Here is a 20,756-nt window from a genome sequence, read left to right as displayed (position 1 = left end):
TCACGTTGTATGTTGAAGGAATTACATGCACTTCTGTTTCGGGCAGAATGGAGTTGCTAACTTGACGAGCCCCAGACGCAGCTTGCCGTGTGCGCATGCGTGGAAGAGAGGGAACCCATACACGTCAGCACCACTGGCTGCACAGGGGTTGAGTGGTGGTCCTCGAGAGTACAGGCGTTGTTTCGTCACCTTAGTAACGCACATGAGCTTTCTCTCCGACAAAAAATGTCCTAGTCACACTTCATTTTTATATGTAATAAAACACATGAAAATCATATCAGACACCTACTTTAAATATTCTAATTAAGGCAAATCCTTAATGAAGTTATACGGCAAAGAGAATGAATGGATGCTGATATGAAGCCACAAAAGTACATTCAGTACTCATTATTTAGGTATCTGACACAAACAAAGCTGGAATTAACATTCTCGATTTAAACAAATAACCAAGAATTCTTATTATAATATAATTCATTGCTGTCTCTAAATCATAAAAGTACCCCTCACCTCACTTGCCCCAAATCTCCCTTTGAATAAGATGTTCAGGGATGTTGGTGAAGTAGTGAGAGTTACACCCACCACCAGTTGCGTTTAACGCCGGCAGGCGGGTCCGTGCGCAGTGACGTTTCCAAAACGGGCTGGACTCTGAGGACAGATGATGGGGGTTATAGGCTACAGCGGTGCGGTGGATGTGGTTTTTCGTTAAGTGCTGCTGGCCCGGCTGACAGCTCCATGAGCGCGCCGTGGAAGTTTGGCTGAGGAGCTGCGCGCAGCATGGGCACCGGGGATTACATCTGCGTAACGCTGCGTGGTGGTGCGCCCTGGGGATTCACCCTGCGAGAGGGAGAAGGGGACACCTACAGACCTCTTCTAGTTTCCCAGGTATGTATGCGAGCGTGCGTGGGAGGATGTTTTAATACCACTTGAGCAGGGTCATGCCTGTCTAATCTAATGCTAGTGAGACTGCAACGATGGATAAACAGCCTAATGAAAGTTTGTGGACATGTTGTTGTTGAGATCCTGGAAAAGTTTCTGTTTCTTCAGAGTCACGACAGTTTCTTTTTTAAGGTGAGAAATTCAGCAGGAAAACAGAAAAAAACAGAAAAACAGAGACTTTTAAAAAAAAGTCTGAAATTTGATGGGAGAGAGCTGTCTGCCGCTGCATTTTTGTGCGCGTTGGCTGTGTTTTGGTGAGAGATTCCTCGGCACCCTTATATGGTCAAGGCCACGAGAGAGTGTGAAGCTCAGGGCAGTATGATCTGTTTTCAGTCACAAAGACTTTTCAAGCAAGAAAGCAACTCCAATAACCAGACTGAAGAGTGAAGGTATATGTGCATAACACCAAGGTGTTACGTTTTAGTATGAACAAAAAACAAATGCGGCTAAAACTAAGAGGTTATCATGCAAATATCCCTTTCAAAAAGAATTCAAATAAGAGATAGAGAGGAGGACAGGCAAATTTGAAGTTTTGCTGTAAGAACGACTCAGCTGCGTGACATTTGTTTAGCCTGATAATAAGGCAATAAACCTTAGAAGTGCGGGGTTTTATCTGCTTAGAGGTAACTGCTGATGTAGCCACTTTCTGATGAGACGCAGAGGCCATTTTTTTTAACATACTGTAATGTAAATGTACACAGACAGATTATATATGTTGTACTCTTTAGGTTATTTCCTATTATTTGCTCGTCCGTCCATGACACGTTCTCATTTTGCAGCCAGTGATAATGGAAACCAGTTTAAAGCTTATTATGATACTTAAATTAGTATCATAATTAATTAGTCACTTTTAACAGCTTTACATATTATGCAAGTGTGGGCAGTGTTGCATACAACAACTTACTCAAAAAAATTAATAATACAGTAAAAGCCATTGTACCAGCCAACTTAGTTTACTGCTTTCAAGCGTTCAAATAAACAAGTAGATGGATGGAAAAAAGTTTAAGCTTAAGTGGAGCTTTTTTACTCTTTACCATAACCATAAATGAGCATCTTTGTGAGTGTAAGGATCACTTAAAGGCTGGATCACCTTAAACCAATCTGCCTTAAAGACATGGGATAGTGTTGCACACACTGTGATGTACAGTATTTGTGAAACCAGGTGCCGTTACCTTGACCAGTTGCTTAAGCTCTATGGTCTGTATGTTCCAAAGTGCTCAAGCTGCACACATTCCCCATCAACTTGTCAACAAAGTAGAGTGCATGTAAAAATAAAAATAAAAATAAAAAATTCTTAAGCCACATTCCTGCGACATCGAAGCGCCACCGGGAGAAAGTTTCGGAGAATCCAAAAACCTCAGCAGATCATGACAGATGTTTAGCATGTCTCCAACAAGTGAAGCCACATCTGTAAAGTTGCTTTCTGTCCTTTATATGATTAGTCTGATTAAATAGTGACACTTTTTCCTATGAAATGCCCCCCTCACGCAGGCCTGACACTCAGTGTCTGCCTAATGTCAGAATAAAAGCATCAGCAAAAGCACCTGAAGACAAATATCTCCTGTGGGCAATAAACAACTCTTAAATCTTGTTAGCTTTGAGTGAGAGAAATACCCCATAAAGTTTAGTAGACTGTATTGAGAAAAAAATTGCAAATATTGCACATAAGCTACCATATCCCCTCTCACAACTCTAAGCCAAAAACAGCACTTAACGTGAGGTAAAGCAAGCAAAGCTATTTAGAAAGTTGCTCTCCCTCCGATGCCTCCTGAAGCTTTAATTTTCTCGTGAAACTGTGCTGCCTAATTTCAGACATAAATGTGCTTTTTAAAACATCTTTGCACCCAAAGTGTTCCCGTGTGTTAACAAACGGGTGCTGTGAATACATTGCGTTCAAGTATGGGCCTATTAATGTGAAGTAGCTACATATGCCCCAGTTTGGGACATCTGGGGTTGTGTGTGTGTGTGTGTGTGTGGGGGGGGGGTTCAGTTCCAGTCTGCCTCATCTGGAAGACATAACTCTAAACATACCTTTAAACTTTTCTTGTGAGTGAGCCAAGTCTGTTAGTCAGAAGTTACAAAAAGAGAAACAAACATACCAAGATCGTGACAAATGCTCTCGAGCTAGAGGCTCTCCCGCGTCTGATAAAAAATGTGTGTTTTTTTAATGCTTCTGCTGAATGTCGTGGACACCGTGTTTTGTTTCTTGGGGGAAAGTGATTGTTCAGTGTACTGACAAGCGACACAGAGTAAGGCGCTCTGTATCCCCTCTTAAAAGGTTCTGTCCATATAAGGGTGCTTGTATTTTTCTTCTTATTTGGAGTCCTGGCTTGAGTACAAAGTTGATGAGGTCACTTTATTTTTTTAAAGCTGCAGGAGCACACTCAGTACAAAGCCGTGTCAAATTCACTAACACGCACCGAGGTGAAAAAGCTGCGTTTGTTCTGTGATGCAGAATGCATTCATATTAAACAGATTTTCCAATACAAAAAATATAAAAATTAAAGAGAGTTTAAATCCCACCAGCCTGATCAGGAGACTTTTTGGCTTAATTACTAAGGTATTCCATCTCGGTATGTGAAATGTCAACATGCATCAGATCAATTAAGGAGCACGCAGTGATAACTGTGATCTTCATGAAAGACTTTTAAAAGTTTGCACGAGTTTATTCTTACATACATGAACTAATCTGTTAGTCTGTTAAAGTATAAAAACTTTTATGAGTTGTTCTTTTGCCTTTTACAGAGCAAAGACGGCTTTTGTTGCTGATGCTTCGGCCCTAATAGTGCGCCACAGGAACCTTGTTAAGCTGCCAAGAAATGAGCCAATGAGCCGTTTCCTCAGTCATTCACTGCTGTTTTCCCAGACTAAGCAGAGTGATTCACAGCTCAGTCACTTATCTGAGTTTGGGCATTGTGTTGTGCAACAAGCCATCTCATTTCCAATCCTGGGAGAAAGCAGTGACCTTACGCGATGGCTGGCCGGACTTGTTTTCCTCTTTTCTGTTTCACATCATCTAAACAAATGAAGGCCAGTGCTCAAACAGCTTTGTATTTGCGGCTTTCCTGCTCTTCGTCAACCCCCCAAAGTGTGTGGTGTTTAATTTGTGACAGAAAAAAATATTCTTGGATGTTGCAATACTGTTTTTCTTGCTTTCTTCTAAAGTCGCTTTTATTGTGAAAGAGGTGATGTTTGTGTCAGAGTCCAGCTATTCCCCTCACATCAGTGCAAATGTGAGGGCAATATTAAAATAGCTGATTGTGCAGTTGCCTGTGATGTTTGGAGTGGTGCACAGATATAGGTGGCGTGATGGTGCAGTGGTTAGGATTGTTGCTTTAGACCTTTTGGACCTTTCTGTGTGGAGTTTGCATGTCCTCCCCGTGTCTACGTTGGTCCTCTTTGACTTCCTCCGACAGTCTGAAGGCATGCATAAGAATGAGTGTCTGCTTCTCAGCTGGGATAGGATAGGAAGAGACTCCTGCAACCTTCAACTGGTTGAGTTATAGATGATGGATGAATTAAATGTTGCTGTTCTTTGATAAATCATTTATTTATTTATTTTAGTTTAATCTGAGTTTAAGGCTTATTTTACTGAGCAGGGCATTACTATGCACACACTGAAAAAGTGAACTTTCTGGGATTTACAGCCAGGTAATTCAATTTAAAAAAAATAAAGTGAAACTGTATTTCATCTATTTTGTGCCCGCAGGACATCTTTAAGAATTATTTTAATTTCTGGAAAGCTGTTCAAAAAAGACATTAAGCAGTTTTTGGGAACTGATGTCATTCCAGATCCATTACTCCATACATTAGTCATACATCCAGATGATATAACAAATGGAAAACTGTCGGGAATTCTGCTACTGATTGCAAATAAAACCCAATTACAGCTAAAAGCCATCTTCATTATAGAAAAAAAATATGCAGACTACTATTTGTAGAGAAACGTCTACCAGTGACACAAACAATAACAGATTTATAGCTAGATCTTAAATGGGGGCTTAATTATTCTTTGCAAGAAAAAACATCAAAGCCAGAAATGAAGAATAATGATTTATGAATATTATAAGTTTTTTAAAAAAGTAATCTTCTTCCACATGTATTTATAATAAGTAATCTATGTTCTATTTCAGTGCCTTCATTGGTGTGTTATGGCTTGACATGCATGCACATGAGAAAAAAACAAATGTATCTCTCCTCAAGACACATACAGCTCAAATGAAAGGAAATACAGTTATAATAAGAAATGATGCAAATTTAGAGGAAAGCTAAAATCTTGATAAATAACCTAACACAAAACAAGGGGAACATACAGGAGGGTAAAATGTAAATCTTCCAGCATGGATTTAGTGCTAAATGTGAAACACTTGGAAAATATCTGCCTGTAATCTAAAAACAATAATTGCTCAAAGCTGTGAAAGGCAGGAACCACACGGAGGTAGGCAGAGACATCACCCGTTCCTGTATTTCCTGTGATTTTCTGTTAGGTTTAAGGCACTTAAATAGCTCATTTGAAAAGTGGTTACCCAGACATTGTTACAGCCCCACATTAAAATAGTTATGTGGCCAATTATTTTGACAAGTTCCCCTCCATTTGAAGAAACCTACACAGCATTTATCTGCTATCCTCTCAAGGGCACTTAGTGCATATCTGAGGCTTTTCTTTGTAAGCTGTGTGGTAAACATTGGCGGACTGTGTATTTTTGAGTTGTGAGGAGAGACAACGACAAATCTTTCCCCTCCTTTTTTGGAGTGTGGACCGTTGCTGTGGCATCCCAGAAGTAACCGTCCTCCCTGTAGCGAGGTGCGAGTCCCAAAGGGACGGACACATTGGCTGCCATATAGGGCTTGTTTTGTTCGCTGTTAGCTCCGAAAAACTGGAGCGAGGATGGAAAGTTACCATCTCTATAATGGAACACCTGAAAGATATTTGTATGTATAACAAAGTAGGATCATTCTTGCATTATATCTAAATATAAGCAATGGGCAAAAGTAATGACATCTAAAGAAGAAAGACTACAACTGGTTTTATTGGGGAAAGTTTTAATGGTTGAGAAAATATCTGAAATCAAAAATGGTTTTAACATGTTTCAATTTATTTTAGTTTTTTAGTTATTTATTTTATCTTATTTTATCTCATTTTAATTTTCTTTACTTATGCTATTAGCATGTACAGCACTTTGTGAACTCTGGTTTTATGTTAAAGTGCTTTATAAATAAAGGTGGTATGGTATGGTGTACAAAGTAAAGTCAGGCTTTTTTGACTTTTGATTCCTTTCGATATTATGAAATCTCACTCAGAGGTTTTTCGCTTCCCCCCATCAGCTGTAAAATGTGTGTGCATCTCCATCTAGTGATGAAGTTGTTTCACTGCAGCTATGTAGAACTGCCTCGTTTGCAGTATGAAAGTCACAAAGTTTCAGGACACTTTTGTAAAGCATTGTTATTCTAAGACCAGAGGTATCAAACATATGGCCCGGGGGCCAGAACTGGCCTGGTAAAGTCTCCAATCTGGCCCACTGGACAGCTTTGGAAAATGAGTACATAGATCTTTACCTGTATTTTCAGGTTTTACAACTTTTCTTACTACATCAAAGTAATTAAGTTATAGATAAACAATGACAAACTGTTGTTTTTTTACTATGTTTTTCACCAGCATTTGTTAATTAATGAAAACTTTATATTTTAGAATTACAGGATATTGAACTATCAGAACTTTTTTCTATAATTTTACCCATTTATCAAGTTTCACTGGTCCACTCTGGCCCACTTAAGATCAAAGCTGGCAGTATGTGGTACACAATGTAAAACGACTTTGACATTTTAGATGTTGCACAGCTATTCACTTTATGTATTTTCACCCTAATAACACAGCATAGTGATTGTAAATAAGAGCTTTTTGGGGTTGATTTCCCACTAACAGGGTGGCTGCAGCTCAGGAAATAGAGCAGATCCTCTATTAATTGGAAAGTTGGTGGTTTGATAAATATCCTTGGGCAAGTTACAAATCCCCAAGTTGGTCTCTGATGCATCAATCCGAGTGTGAATGTTAGATAGAAAAGCACCACAGAAAAAAAAAGGCTTGTGTGAATGAGACATGTTGTACAAGTGCTCAGGTAGAGCAGCTTGTCAGGAGAGCGTTTAAATCATTCAGCAGAGAGACATTCTGTAACAGTAGAAAATCCTGGTGCCTTCCCTGTGTTTGGTGGCAGAGATTAACTGTATTGATTTTGATGCCAGTATAAAGTTCTCTAAATCAATCCCTCAGGAAAATTAGCCAAAGACGCTTATTAAAAGCATAACTTTATCACTACCAGGGTTTATTTTTTTTTACGGCATGTGGTCTTTAATCTAGAACTGACGAAGATAAAGCACGCGTAGAGAAAAAGGAATCAACATTTTCAAACGGCTGCCAGTCTTAAGATATCTGAGAAACCTTCCTAAAGCTTTGTAATTGGGATACTGGCAAAATATCTTAACATAACTCCTGAAACCAAATCCTCTAATAGCATAGTACTACAGTAATAACTTATCCCCTTAGCTGTATGAGTGGCCTTTTGTGCTGAATTTATGAGGTATTTCTCCTTATTAAATCCTCTTATTAATGAACCATTTTATAGGCTCCAGGAACCAATTAGAAGAAAATGAAACCATCAGTCATTAGTCTAACTGTGTAAAGAGGTGCCCTTTAAATGGCTCTGCCCAGAGCTCGACTACAGCAATAATATGCAGCAACACAGTCAAGATTCAAGATAGAATTAACAATTTTATTACTGAACACCTAGCCTATGTCAGTGTTTGTACATTTTGGTGCCAAATGTACATTATGTTAAGTTAAATTACGCTGCCGGCATGCTCTCTTCATATCTCTAAAATGTTAATGGTCCAGTCTGAATTCCTCTGCACACTTTGGCTGGCTTGATCTTCACACTGGCTTTTACTGGACGTCCATTTTCACCTCGTGTTACGTGAAAAAGACTTTTCTTATCTTATTTCCCAGAAAAAATATGAATTTGTGAAACTGATTTCTGCTTTTTGACAGGTAATATTTCAAACATGACAACCTGTAGAGCCGAGATTCGTGAATCTTAAACAGCAGATCTCACTCTTGGCAGGTCTTTATCTCATGTTGTCCTTCTATTGCCTGATGCTGCACCCCGCTACGCTGTTTGTGAAGAAGTTAGACATCAAACTGTGTTTTTTTTCTCTCTTTTCTGACTCTCAAATGTCTTCTGCAGGTAGAGGAGGGTGGTCGTGCCTCCCTGGCTGGAGTACAGGATGGAGATGAGGTGGTGTCAATCAACGGGGAGCCGTGTGCTGACCTCACCCTTTTACAAGCGTTTGCGCTAATCGACACATCAATCGACTGTCTGCAGCTGCTAGTCAGAAGGTAATGCAGCATGCCAGCCGCTGAACTGAGATCATATGAGACTTGTGCAAAGCCTAGAAAACCCTGAGTTTCAGAAGACAAAGGCGCAGCACCGTATTCATAGGATAACATGTAATAATGTGAAGTAGTAAAACACAAAATAATGTAGGTTTATCAGTTACACCGCAGAGCCTTTGCATTGTGACAACTGAGCCATGCAAACTGTAAGTCCTTGGTGACCACAGCAGCAGGGAAAACTGATCGTTCCACTGTTTTATTAGCATTTAGATAGCATGTAGCTTTATGACACGTGGCCTTTTTGCATACTTGAATGAACCCCTGTTTCTTTGATCATATGCAGCCACGTCTGCGTGTGTTTTAGCCATGCTGAACCTACCAAGTGGCTTTGCCAAGGTGTTGCAGATTTGTGTGTCTGATTGGCATGCAGCTGCTCAGCCATTACTCAACTGGCAGTGCCAGTCTGTTTATCAGAGTGACATGTCCTCAGATAATCCCGCTTTCTCTCTAACAGGCCTCGACTGCTTGTTGTGTAGCTGCTTTAAAGGGAGATTCCGAGCAGATCGCCTCAACTTTGCTGTTTGACAGAAGTTGATTACATTTGGAGACAAGAGCTGGTCTTTAACGGCTAATTGACTTGAGCACAGTTGCTGTCATGCATAATGACGTTAGTTTATGCTGCTCCAAACTGACCTTGAAAGTCGAAATTAGGCAGAGCGTTGTCTGAACGTAATTATTTTCCACTTCGGTGCCCTGACCTTTTCGATTCACTTTCTACATCGAGATTAAATCTCCTTGATTGCTTTGACAACTTCAGCAGAACAATGAGGGCTTCAATCCAGTGCTGAAATGCCTGCTTCTGTCGAGTGAACACCCCTGTATCTTGCTTAGAGGTGTAAATTTGGTGGTTTTAGTGTATTTAGAGATTTAATTAAAACACAGGTCTAAAACAAATCTGTCCATATTTTGACACTACTGGAAAACAGGAAGTGTACATTTCAAATTGTAGAAGAGGAAAAAATGTAACCAATAACATTTATCAATAAGTAATTGTTTTCATGTCTTCCCCCAAGTTCAGTTCATTTTAATAATGAAAAGAAAAACCACATTTACTCCGTCACTCATTGTTTATCTCGCCTTCTTCTTTTCTAAAGATACCACTCCATCCCCACTGAAGACTATGAATCGGATGAAATGCACTGCAGTGAGAGGGCCTCTGCTGGTGAGACTTTAGAGAGCACCACCCTTCACATCTTCCCCCTAAAGCAAACATCCCAAATCCCAAATCCTGAATCCCCGGATGAGACCTACAGCAAAGAGTTTAATATCAACACAGAGTTTTCCAAGGAAGGCCAGCTGCTTTGCACTCAGCTACATATCCCCTCATCTAAGGAAGAAGATGATAAAGTACAGCGGTGCTTCTCACCCGGGGACATGGTGGAGCTCCAGGTGTCCCTGTCTGAGCAAACCTTGGACGATGTGGGCTGCGCCTCGCTCGGAAGTGCTCGTGGGATTGATGGGGACCTCTCAAACCGGGAGGCTGTGGAGGCTGTCCATATCACCAATGCCGCCACCGCATCGCACTCCGTCAGGGAGCCGCTAAGCCATCATGGAGTGGTTCTCAACTCCCCTTTAATGCTGGGGCAGGTGGAGGTCATTTTGGAGGCATCGGGAGTAGGGAGGGGCCTCCAGAGTGGAGGTGGCACTCGGGTCAGGGAAACAGTTGGTTCTCAAAGTGAAGGAGAAGAAGAGGACTGCAGTCCTGCAGAAGAGCAGGAGTCTGATTCTGAAGGAGTTCAACACAAACCCAACAAGCATCGGGCTAGGCATGCCAGTAAGTATATTTGGACTGGTTCCACCTGCACCAGTATTACCTTCATGTGCTTTCTTTCTGTGTGTGTGAGTGGGGATAACTGTCTTTTCTTTAAGAGGGGTAATCTTCAGCACTAAATTACATTTGTCAACATGTGTGCATTCCAAAGCCTGATGTCCAGTGTGTGTATGCCTCAAAATAGTCTCTCACTGCAACTGCAAGGGGGGTGGGGTGCTCATTGCTTTGAAAGGAAGGAGATACATCCGGATCTAACCTGAATTATCTCAGAACCAAAGTTATAGGATTGCGGGTCGAGCTTCTAACAAAGTCTTATCATATAAGAATTCACTATCACAATAGAAAGACACAAAAAGAATGGATTGTATGTATATGGGGGGAAAAAAAGCATCTGCACCCTATAAAACATTAAAACCATCCATTTAAAGAGAGGCAATGGTGAATATGGATACCGGGGCGTTCCTCTGAGCTGTGTAGAAGACATAAATATAACCCCAGCACGCTGACGATGCCTGCAGAAGTGGCCCTTTGACAGACACCAGCATGTGCTCCCCTAGACCCGTTACCTGATCCTTTCAAACTGAGTGCTTTAACTAAGCTCAAAAAGTGAGTCTGTCGCTCACTCCCGCTGTCTCCTCCACCTTCAGGTTAGTCTTGCAAGAATATAAAAAAGTAAGCCCGCTGGTGTTATTGTGCGATCGCATTCGGCGCGCATTCTCCGTGACTGTCGGATTGGACGAAATGTGATTTCAGAAGAAAACATTTTATTATTTTTTTTCTTTCAAGTAGACTGCGTGCCAACACACACTGAAGGATTGGTAAAGACGTTGCTGTCCTGGTGAATTTATTGCATGCATGCTAAAATAATCTTTCTTGCTTCCTATTCTTGGCTACTTTACAGGGTTGGATGAGTGATTGAGTGTACAAATGGGAATATTAGACATGGGTCGGAGAATTTCATTATTGCTTTATGGGCCAGTGTATTATGTTCAAGGGAATGAGCTCATTTGAATGATAAAATCACAGCTGAATAGTATGTAATTATGTAAATGTAATGTGTGGACTGAGAAAATATGTAATGTATCATTTTTTTTGTGTGTGAATGAATCTGTAAATAGCTCAGTTTACAGTCTATTTGCTGAGTGTTTGGATCAGTTCAACCACAGAGCAAGCTGTATTATTAGTTTACTGTTATTTCTGTATCTGCTTTAGCTGTAAATGCTGGATGAGGTTAATATCAAAGTAACGTTACAAGATGAAACTGCTTTGTGGCTTGCTTCTTATTTTAAAGGTGACGAGAGCTAAACTAAACAGCATTTGATATAAAAATATTAACTACAGTCACGTGTTTAGTGCAGGTCTCTTGTTCAAAATCTTTACGAACTGTTTATTTTTTTAAGTAAATTCAGATGAACAGATTAAATGTTTTTATGATTGTAATTCTTTAAGGTTTTAGTACCATTAAATTGGATTCATTTTAGCCATTTTTTTAAACACGACTGTCTCTCTTTTCCTTCTCTGTTAAGGGCTCAGGCGCAACGAGAGCATTTCAGAGAAACAGCTAAAGGAAGCCAAGTCCAAATGTAAACGAATTGCCCTTCTTCTTACGGCTGCTCCGACCAACCCCAATAACAAGGGGCTGTTGATGTTCAAGAAGCATCGTCAGAGAGCTAAGAAATTCACGCTCGTGAGCTACGGCACAGGAGAAGACGAGCCAGAGTACAGCGACGAGGAGTACGAGGAAAACCCAGACAGCAGACAAGAAACCTCTGCTCCTCAATTTATCCTTGTGGCCCCAGACGACTCTGACATAGATAAGCCTTTTCTCACTAGCACCCACAGTGGCAAAAGTGTGCTAACTTTTACCTTGGACAAAGGTCTTCTTGAAATCGAAAGGAATTTGAAGAACCAAGCAGAGATGGAATCTTTGCCTGAAACCAAAGGCAAGGGTGCGCTGATGTTTGCCCAGCGTCGCCAGAGGATGGATGAGATTTCTGCTGAACATGAGGAGCTTAGGCGCCAAGGGATCCCCGTTGAAGCAGTGCAAGAGGCTGAAAAGAAAATAGTGGAGCATTCCTACATGCAGTCGGCTGCAGAAGGCCGCAGTTACATGGATGTAAACGTGCACCAGCAAACCCAGCAACAGTACCAGCAGTTTCAAGAGCAACAGTACTATGAGCAACAGCAGAACTACCAACAACAACAACAACAATATCAGCAACAATATCAGCAGCAATATCAGCAACAGCAATATGAGCAAAGTCACTATCAGCAACAGCAAATGTATCACCAGCAGCAAGAATATCATCAGGAGCAACAAAAAATGCAGCAGTATTCAGCAACTGTCAATGGCACTGTCCAACATCAAACAAATGAAATGCAGAGCTCTTTCAGCAATCGTACTGCAAAGCCTTTCTCAGCAGACAACATGGCGGCCACCCCTTATTCTCACGCAATGAGTGGGACCAATCAAGATTCTGTGAGTCAAGGAGAGCAGATTGCTTCCCGTGATGAGCGCATTTCTACTCCTGCAATCAAGACGGGACTTTTGTTGGATTCAAGGAGAAAGAATGCAGCCAAGCCTATGTTCACATTTAAGGAAGCCCCAAAAGTATCCCCAAACCCAGCATTGCTGAACCTCCTAAACAAAGGTGATAAAAAGCCCGGGTTTGAATCGGGACCTGAGGATGATTATCTTAGTCTTGGAGCCGAGGCTTGTAATTTCCTTCAGTCTCAGCGAGTCAAACACAAGATTCCTCCACCAGTTGCCCCAAAGCCTGTGATCAATCCCACATCACCTCCTTGGTCCTCACAGATAGAAGCAACCAACCAGGAGATGCCTCAGTGTGCTGAAAATAGTCTATCCACACCTGCTGCAGCCCCCACCGCAGAGACTACTCCTGCTCCAGAACTAGAGCCAACCCCTGCACCTGCCCCTGAGCCTTATCCCCCTGCTGCACCCCAGGAGAATCCTGGCAGTACCAACAAAGAGGAACAGCACACATGGCCACTCCCAGAACCCGAATCTCAACAACAGCCCACACAAGCTGTAGCTCAAGAGGCAAATGGTCATATGAATTCTACACTGCAGTCTGAGTCGTCTGCTGTGACTACCTGGGGTGCAGCTCAAACACAAATGCAACAACAGTTATCTTCAAGTTCTTGGCATTCAGCTCAAGTGCAGCCCTCAGAACCACCTCCAAGACAGTCCTCACCTCACCCACCTTGGGTATCACATCAGCCTACTCAGAACCAGGCACAGCAACCTCCCACAAGTACTTGGACCCCTCAAATTCAGCAGTCCTGGACGCAGCCTCCAGAGCAATCACAAGCCCAAGCACATGTTCAGCCATCCTGGGCCCAGTCACGAGAGCAACCTCAGTCTCAGCCGCAGGTTTACCCACCTTGGGCACACTCTACTGAGCAGCCACATCTACAGCAAATGCAGCCCAACTGGAGTCAAGCCCAAGAACAAATGCAGCCACAACAACAGAACCAATGGACACAGCCATCACAAACAGACTCTCAACATCAACCACCATGGATGCAACAACCTCATAAAAAATCCCAAGCACAAACTCCTTGGGTTCAAGGGGTACAACCAGAATCCCAGCCACAACCACCATGGGTTCAGCAAGCACAACATCAGGCTCCTCCACAATTATGGCCACAGACTGAAGCACCAGGTCAGCCACAACCACCTTGGGTATCAGCTCAGCCACAACAGCAACAGCTACCTTCAGTGAATGCATGGGCCCCATCACAAACTCAACCCCAAGCTCAGCCACCCTGGATCCAAGTAGCTCAACCACAACCTCAAGCACAGCCTCAAGCCAATTTAAATCCATGGGCACCAGTACCTGCCCAGACTCAGTCTCAGCCTCCATGGGCTCAACACCCCCCAGAGCACGGTCAACACCACATAAGTTCTTGGACTCAAGAGCAGGATCAGGCCCACCATCAGTCTCCATGGGCTCAACCTGTTCCAGCCCAGCCAGCACCACAGCCAAAGTGGCAACAGCCTACATCAAAGAGTCCACCACAACCACCAATAAACACATGGCAACCAGCTCAGACACAGCCTCAGACACCTGTGAATGCCTGGACTCCACAATCACAGCAAAAACCTGTGAATATTTCCACACTGACAGTGAACACTCGCCCCTCTCCAAAACCTTGGCAACCACCACAAAATGTTCCACAAAGCCGATCCCCTCCTACTCCGCCACAGCGAATGCACTCTTTCACTATTGGTCAAAGAGTTTCATCGCCCATCAACCCAATGGCCACTGTCTTAAACCCATCATCCCAGGGTTCAGCATTTGAGATGCCAGCTGTTAAAGGAAAAGGAGCTGATATGTTTGCAAAGAGGCAGTCTCGAATGGAGAAGTATATCGTGGACTCTGAGACGGTGGAAGCAAATAAGGCAAGCAGGTCAACATCACCAGCAGCTTCCTTACCGAATGAGTGGAAATACACTCCCAATGTACGTGCTCCACCTCCACGTGCATATAACCCTATTCAATCACCTTTTTATCCCCCAGCAGCAACAAAGCAACCCCCTTCAAGTAGCCCCTCAACCAAAGCAAAGAAAAAAGACAAAGCAAAACAGATGCCTGCTCCTAAACCTCTCAATGTAATAGATGTCATGAAACATCAACCCTATCAACTAAATTCCTCACTCTTTATCTTTGGTCCAGCAGCAGAGGCCACCAAGCCTTCCGCACCTAAGACCAGCTGTTCGCCTCCTAACCCACCTGATGATAACCAACCAATCAGATATGAGCAAATGCCCCCGGTCCAGCCAGCTGGACCATTTGGTGCCCCATACCCCCAACAAACCTATGAGATGCCAATGCAGCCTGTGATGCACGATAGCCAGTATCAGCAGATCCAACCAAATGTTTATCCCCCCTCTAATCCTTATCAGCAACCTCCTAGTTGTCCATACCAGCAAGTATATAACCAACAGTATCAACAACCTGCTCCACCTGCTTATCATCCCCAAGCCCCTCAGTCTCCAAACTCTCCCTACCAACACTCGGTACAAGCTGGTTACCAGCCAGCCAATAGCCCTCCCTATCTGGCAGCTCCTTCAGTGCCCTACCAGCCACAGCCTCTTAGTAGCTATATTGCTCCCAGTTTCCCTGTGGCTGCTAGGCCCGAGTCTGCATCTGGTGGTAACCCTGGAGTGGCTCCCAAGCCTAAGTTTACAGCTAATAAGAGTTCAGCTCAGGTGTGGAAGCCTGCAGCAGTTGATAAAGAGTGATTCTTGTAGAATCATGACTTATTTGACGTCTGCTTGAATTAAAGGTTTTATGCCCCGCCAAATGGACTATTTTCCTTACCAGCTCTATTTATTGTCATAGTGCAGAACCTACTAGTCTAAAAGTTCATAGAGAAAATGAAAAAAGGAATATCTATAAAATTAAGAATATAAGGATAGACTTACATCCTATTATAATAGAATTTTAGTATATCTTATCAGACGCAGCATAGTCATAATAATTGTAAACATATTTTATTATGCCAAAGTAATAAATGTAAATTCATTACATTTTATGTAAAAGAATTGTGTGATTAATAAGAATGTAGGGGAGCCTAATGCTCAGTGTGAAGTGAAAGAAAAGGGTGAGAGAAAAAGATTCAGTGGAACTGGATAAGTCAAGACAGGTTGATTTTTTTAAAGGGGAAAATGAAAAATGTTCTTAATATTACAATTAATTACATTTTAAAAAGACCAAAAAAAGTTTTTAAGCAAATACTAAAAGTATTTGCATGTGGGTAAGTGAAAAGGATGGGGCCTGTAGCCTGTAATAATATCAAGCAGAAGGCTTAATGTGTAACGTCAGATGTTGAGTACGGAGATTATGTAACAGCAGTGGGATTTTAGGCTATTCTAGGCCAAATAACACGGCAGACAGACTTGTGACAGCTAACACTGTTTTCCTTAAACATAAAATGTTCTATACTTCTTTTTTCCCCAGTACTTTCCCCAATTCCTTTTTGGTAGGACCTACTTAAGTGTGTTGGGTTTTATTTAAAGCTCTCTACCAGCTGTTGCGTCATGTTAGACACTATATTTAAAGTCCCTCATGAGACGAGATTCTGAGGTCCAGAGAGTAGGCTTAAATTTCAACTTAAGCCAGTGAAAGCTACCAACTTCCAGACTGCCATAGTATTTTTCCTGATAAGAGACAGTTATGTAATGTCTATCACTCTCTCATAGATTTACCCATTATGCATCTGTTCCTTGTTTTGATATGTGAACAGATGATACATGATATAGAAAGGAAGAGTTATTGAAAGGATAACCAGCCTGGTAATGCTCACAAGTTGATTTTTGGTACAGGGTCGCTTCTTTGGTTCTCTGTGTTCTTTTCTTTTTGTGTCTGTGTGTTTCTCTTCATAGTGCACTTTCTGTATGATTCACTGCAGTGCCATTAAACTGTCTTTTATCTTTGTTTGGTTTCCTTTTCTTTTGTCCTCTGAACATGCTTTTAGGGTTTCTTCTATTTTTAGTCTCTTTGCTGTTGTCTTGCTGAATTTCACCACTTCTCCACTTTCACTATAAATACTGTCCTTATTGACCTTGTCAACAAAAAGAAAAATCAGTCACAAATTAGTCCGTACCACAGCATCTGGTGGTTCCATTTTCAAGAGTTATCAGCAAGGTGCACCTAATTATCCAAATCACCTCCTTTTTGTAAAAAAAATAAAAATAAAGAAAGAGAGAGTTTAGAAACTTGAGATGCACATTCCTGCAGAATGACCATGTGAAGAGTATTATTAGAGCTGTGACTTCACTGGATAATTATGGTCAAGTGAGTGAGCACAGCTGAAATATATACCCATGTTGCATCATGGATTTTGAAAAAGAGCAGATATATGTTGAATGAAAGTGTTAGTATCATTTCATAATCTTAGTTAGTGGATTTTACTGACTATTTCTGAAGGGAATTGATCCCCATGCCAATTCATTTATCTTCAATCTGCAATCAAAAGATAATAAAAGAGAGACAGCAAATGTTTGCTCTTGCTTTAGAGCCCACACATTAATGCCCTGTAGTGCTAATACACCAAGCTTTGACACCTTTTCCTTCATATTATTTCTGTTTTACTAAGAAAAGTACAAGATAAATATTCTATTTATGCCCTAAATCAAACCTTAGCCAAACCATAAATCAGGATGTAACATTCCTGCATTTAAAGACTGTTTTGAACATCTGTCTCAAAATGTAAGGAGCCCAGCTGTTACGCTCTGCCCGTTTTCTGAGCATGTTAAATCTGGCAGAAATGGCACATAGAAGGACATAAACCATGTGCAAATGGGCAGTCATCTTATCGGTCTCCTTCAGCAAAGTAAAAATATGACCTACTGATCTGTTCATATATTCTTGTGCCCAGGACCCCCACTCCTGTGGGCATTTTAAGCCTGCCGCATACCTGAGCAGCAGAGACTTTATTCCCCTTGACTGATTTAGCATTTATCTCTGCACGCTCTTCTTCTCTCTTCTTAAATTTGTGTCATATTTTATCAGCTGACAGTGCACATCACTCACCAGATGATGGCAGCACTGGCTTTTCTGCTTATCCACCATAGATAACAGGAGGCATTGGATGAGATTATGTGCAGTATAGCTGTGTTTTCACCCCACATAAATCTGCAGCACCGGTATCCTGGGGATATTATTGGTATTGGGCATTTAGCATTTCCATCTCGTTATTCTTTCAAACTGTTGCTGTTTAGCAAACTATATTAAGTGGAAATGAGCCGAATGTGGCTTATACTTCCAGAAGGTTATGCACTTTCATGTACCAGTTGCTCTGATTAATAAGCGGGACAATGTGTTTAGACAAATGCTAGTGCAGTTTAATTCACTGGCTGCAGTATGACATGTCCTAGAACTCTTTTACACACGTACCATATTTACATACCCCCTGTGAATAAGAGAGTGACTGATCTTCTATACACAAGTAAATTATACATGTATAACTGCATTTAAAAGAAATAATCCTGGCAGGGAGCTACTCTGCTTCTCACTCTTATCCAAGCTAATTTGATTTGGCCAAAGAGCCAAACACAAATGAACCCTTACTAAAATAAACATGTCTGGATTCTTCTTTACAGGCCCCTGGCAGGAGCTACTCCCTTTCTCCACCAGCCAGAGTACAGTTCACGGGCCAGAAGTCAGCTTCAACTTCTTCCTCCCCAAAGCCCCCAGCACTGGGCTCCACAACTCCCTCGGCAAGGCAGACATCCTGGATGGAAAAAAGCCAAAAGCCCCTCACACCATGGGAGGCTGCCTCCCGGCATCCCATGGGCCTGGTAGATGAAGCTTTTGCTTTCCAGAGCCTCCAGCAAACCCTTGCCTCGAATGTGCGCTTGGCAGCCCAGCGCAAAATCTTGCCTGAGCCGCCAGCAGAGTGGAAAGCCAGGGTTTCTTACCAAGCACCGCAGAAAACAGGCAGCCAGACTTGGAGCCAAAGCCGGAGCCCGAGTCAAGCTTCGCTCCCATCGTTTGTGTCGCCAGTAAGAAGCTCTATCTCCAACACAGTTAGTCATGCCGGTTACAGGTCCCTGCCCAGACAGTGGCAGCCTCAGAAATCTGTGACAGAGGCTAACCCGAGGCCCTCGGTGTCTTCATATGAGTCTAAGAGCCCTTTCGGAAAGCAAACTTACAAGTCTGTGTACACCAGCAACACTTGGAGCTGGAGGCGGTAGACTACAGTTCAGCCTGTGTGGTCTTTAATGAGTCAAATCTCATTTATTCTGAGTTTCGTAATACATTCACATGCAGTCAGGAAATAAAAAACAACAGCTTGTTAGAAAGGACAGAAAGTTAACTGGTAGGGAACCTTTTAATACATTCTATTGTTAGATATTTGCATGCCAAAATTAAATAAGAAAAGATGTGGGAAAAAATGGATGGCAAAAACACTGATGTGGAAGACTAGTTGATTAGATAAAGAGATGAGTATGTTGTTTAGAGAGAGTGCATCAATATCTTTGGTGGAAAAAGCATTTGATTGCATATGTGGACTTATCTGTGATTGGAAAAAAAGACACCTGTCATTTTGTAGGTTTTAAGTGAAGATTGTTTCTTGAGTTGTTCTTGAGCTTGTGGATTTCCAGTAATCCGAGTTTGATATTTTGCTGTGGATGCATGCATCTGCCATGTAGGTTGCTACCATGGGTGTACACTTTTCTTTTCTTTTTTTTCTTTTTTTTTGCTTGTTTTGCAAAATCCATGCAGGATTTGTGGTGTCCTCTGATAAGAAAATGATTCAAGGGCTAGAATGCAATTACTTTGGGAAAAGGTGCCATAACCTGTGATGTTGTTGGTGCACAATAGGTGTATTTTCAGTAATGCATTGGTATGTGGCCATTACCCTGGTTCTGCCAGAGGTTTCTTCCTGTTAAAAGGGAGTTTTTCGTTCCCAATGTCACCAAGTGCTTGCTCAAAGAGAGTCGTTTGATTGTTGGGATTTTCTCTGTATTAATGTAGGGTCTTTACCTTTCAGTATAAAGTGCTTTGGGGCAACTGTTTTTGTGATTTGGTGCTATATCAATAAAATAGAATTGAATAGACATTTCAACTGTCTAGCATCACATACATAACAGTATATACTATATAGGAGACAATCAAATGCAGTATGTAAAACGACTGACAACTTTTTGTTGGGAGTGAATTTCATCGACCGCTTCATACCAATGAAATCTAACCAACACTACAAAAAAGGTTTTTGTTTAGTTCATGGAAGGTTTACTGCTGCCAGGGCGATTGCTTACACTGTGCAGTTGGCTTGTGGCTTATTTCTAGTTTGGGCTTTTGCTATCGACTTGTAATCATCTCCAAATGTTAAAGCTACGTTGGTGTTTCCACAGAGTGCGCATAATGTCCTAATGCGATTCTCACTGAGCAACCTCATAAATGCAAATAAGATTTATTACACAGTGTTGTGTTTTATGCAGATGTACTATAGTGTAGTGTAACAATCTCAGATTGTTTTACTGTATCACTTCCATTCAAACAACACATATTATGGTCGTAATACAATACAGCAATCCATTTCATGTAGAGCATTCTATAAAATAAATGCAGTGAAATATCACAATTTAAGACGTTGCCCTTTTGTGCTCTTTGCTGTCTATTCCCATCTTGTGCTCGGGGCCATTTGTTGCTTGCTGTGCCATCCCGTGAAGCTTTTTGCAAGATGTGTTGTCTCAAATGGTCACTCCATATACAGCACGGGGAGTTGAGAGGGAGACCAGTTCCCATGGTGACCAGATGTTACATAACAACAGTGGGTACCTAGTGTAGCTGAACCATTAGAGAATGAGAGATAAGGGCACAGACGGAGCCGATAAAAAGCAAGTATTTCCCCACCAATTTGGATCTGGGAAACACTTTGCAGTTCAGATGCTTTTTAAAGGGGTGAAGCCTGTTGAAGTGCATAGCACTGTAGCACACGGAATTTTATTGTCTTGATGCACGCTCAATTATCCAAGTAAGAAAATCCCCAAAAGTTGATTCTGTTCATCTGGACATAGCGTGACTGAAGAAGTCACTTGGATGAGTTATGTTCAGCTGGACATAA

General features: G+C 41.8%; 1 protein-coding gene across 2 annotated transcripts; it reads left to right on the top strand.

The window, feature by feature from the left end:
• The first annotated feature begins 636 nt into the window (after positions 1–636).
• Positions 637–20,278, top strand: synpo2a (synaptopodin 2a). 2 transcript variants are annotated; one of them, XM_084924309.1, is made up of 5 exons: positions 638–882; positions 8,175–8,326; positions 9,478–10,157; positions 11,681–14,640; positions 18,286–20,278. In XM_084924309.1, exons 1-5 carry the CDS (start codon positions 775–777, stop codon positions 18,877–18,879), a joined length of 4,494 nt encoding a protein of 1,497 aa, XP_084780435.1. In that variant the 5' UTR covers positions 638–774; the 3' UTR covers positions 18,880–20,278. The 2 variants fall into 2 exon arrangements, with proteins under 2 accessions (XP_084780434.1, XP_084780435.1); XM_084924308.1 differs by lacking the exon at positions 18,286–20,278 and having other exon boundaries at positions 637–882; positions 11,681–16,618.
• Positions 20,279–20,756: the final 478 nt, after the last annotated feature.

The sequence above is a fragment of the Perissodus microlepis genome, chromosome 3, assembly GCF_051167445.1.
Source record: "Perissodus microlepis isolate ML-2025 ecotype Zambia chromosome 3, ASM5116744v1, whole genome shotgun sequence".
NCBI lineage: Eukaryota > Metazoa > Chordata > Actinopteri > Cichliformes > Cichlidae > Perissodus > Perissodus microlepis.
This window is presented reverse-complemented; position numbering and strand designations above follow the sequence as displayed.

Coding starts and splice junctions, on each gene's coding strand:
- synpo2a (XM_084924308.1), top strand. CDS start 775: ATGGGCACCGGGGATTACATCTGCGTAACGCTGCGTGGTGGTGCGCCC. Junction 883..8,174: donor GACCTCTTCTAGTTTCCCAG/GTATGTATGCGA, acceptor TGTCTTCTGCAG/GTAGAGGAGGGTGGTCGTGC. Junction 10,158..11,680: donor GCATCGGGCTAGGCATGCCA/GTAAGTATATTT, acceptor TTCTCTGTTAAG/GGCTCAGGCGCAACGAGAGC.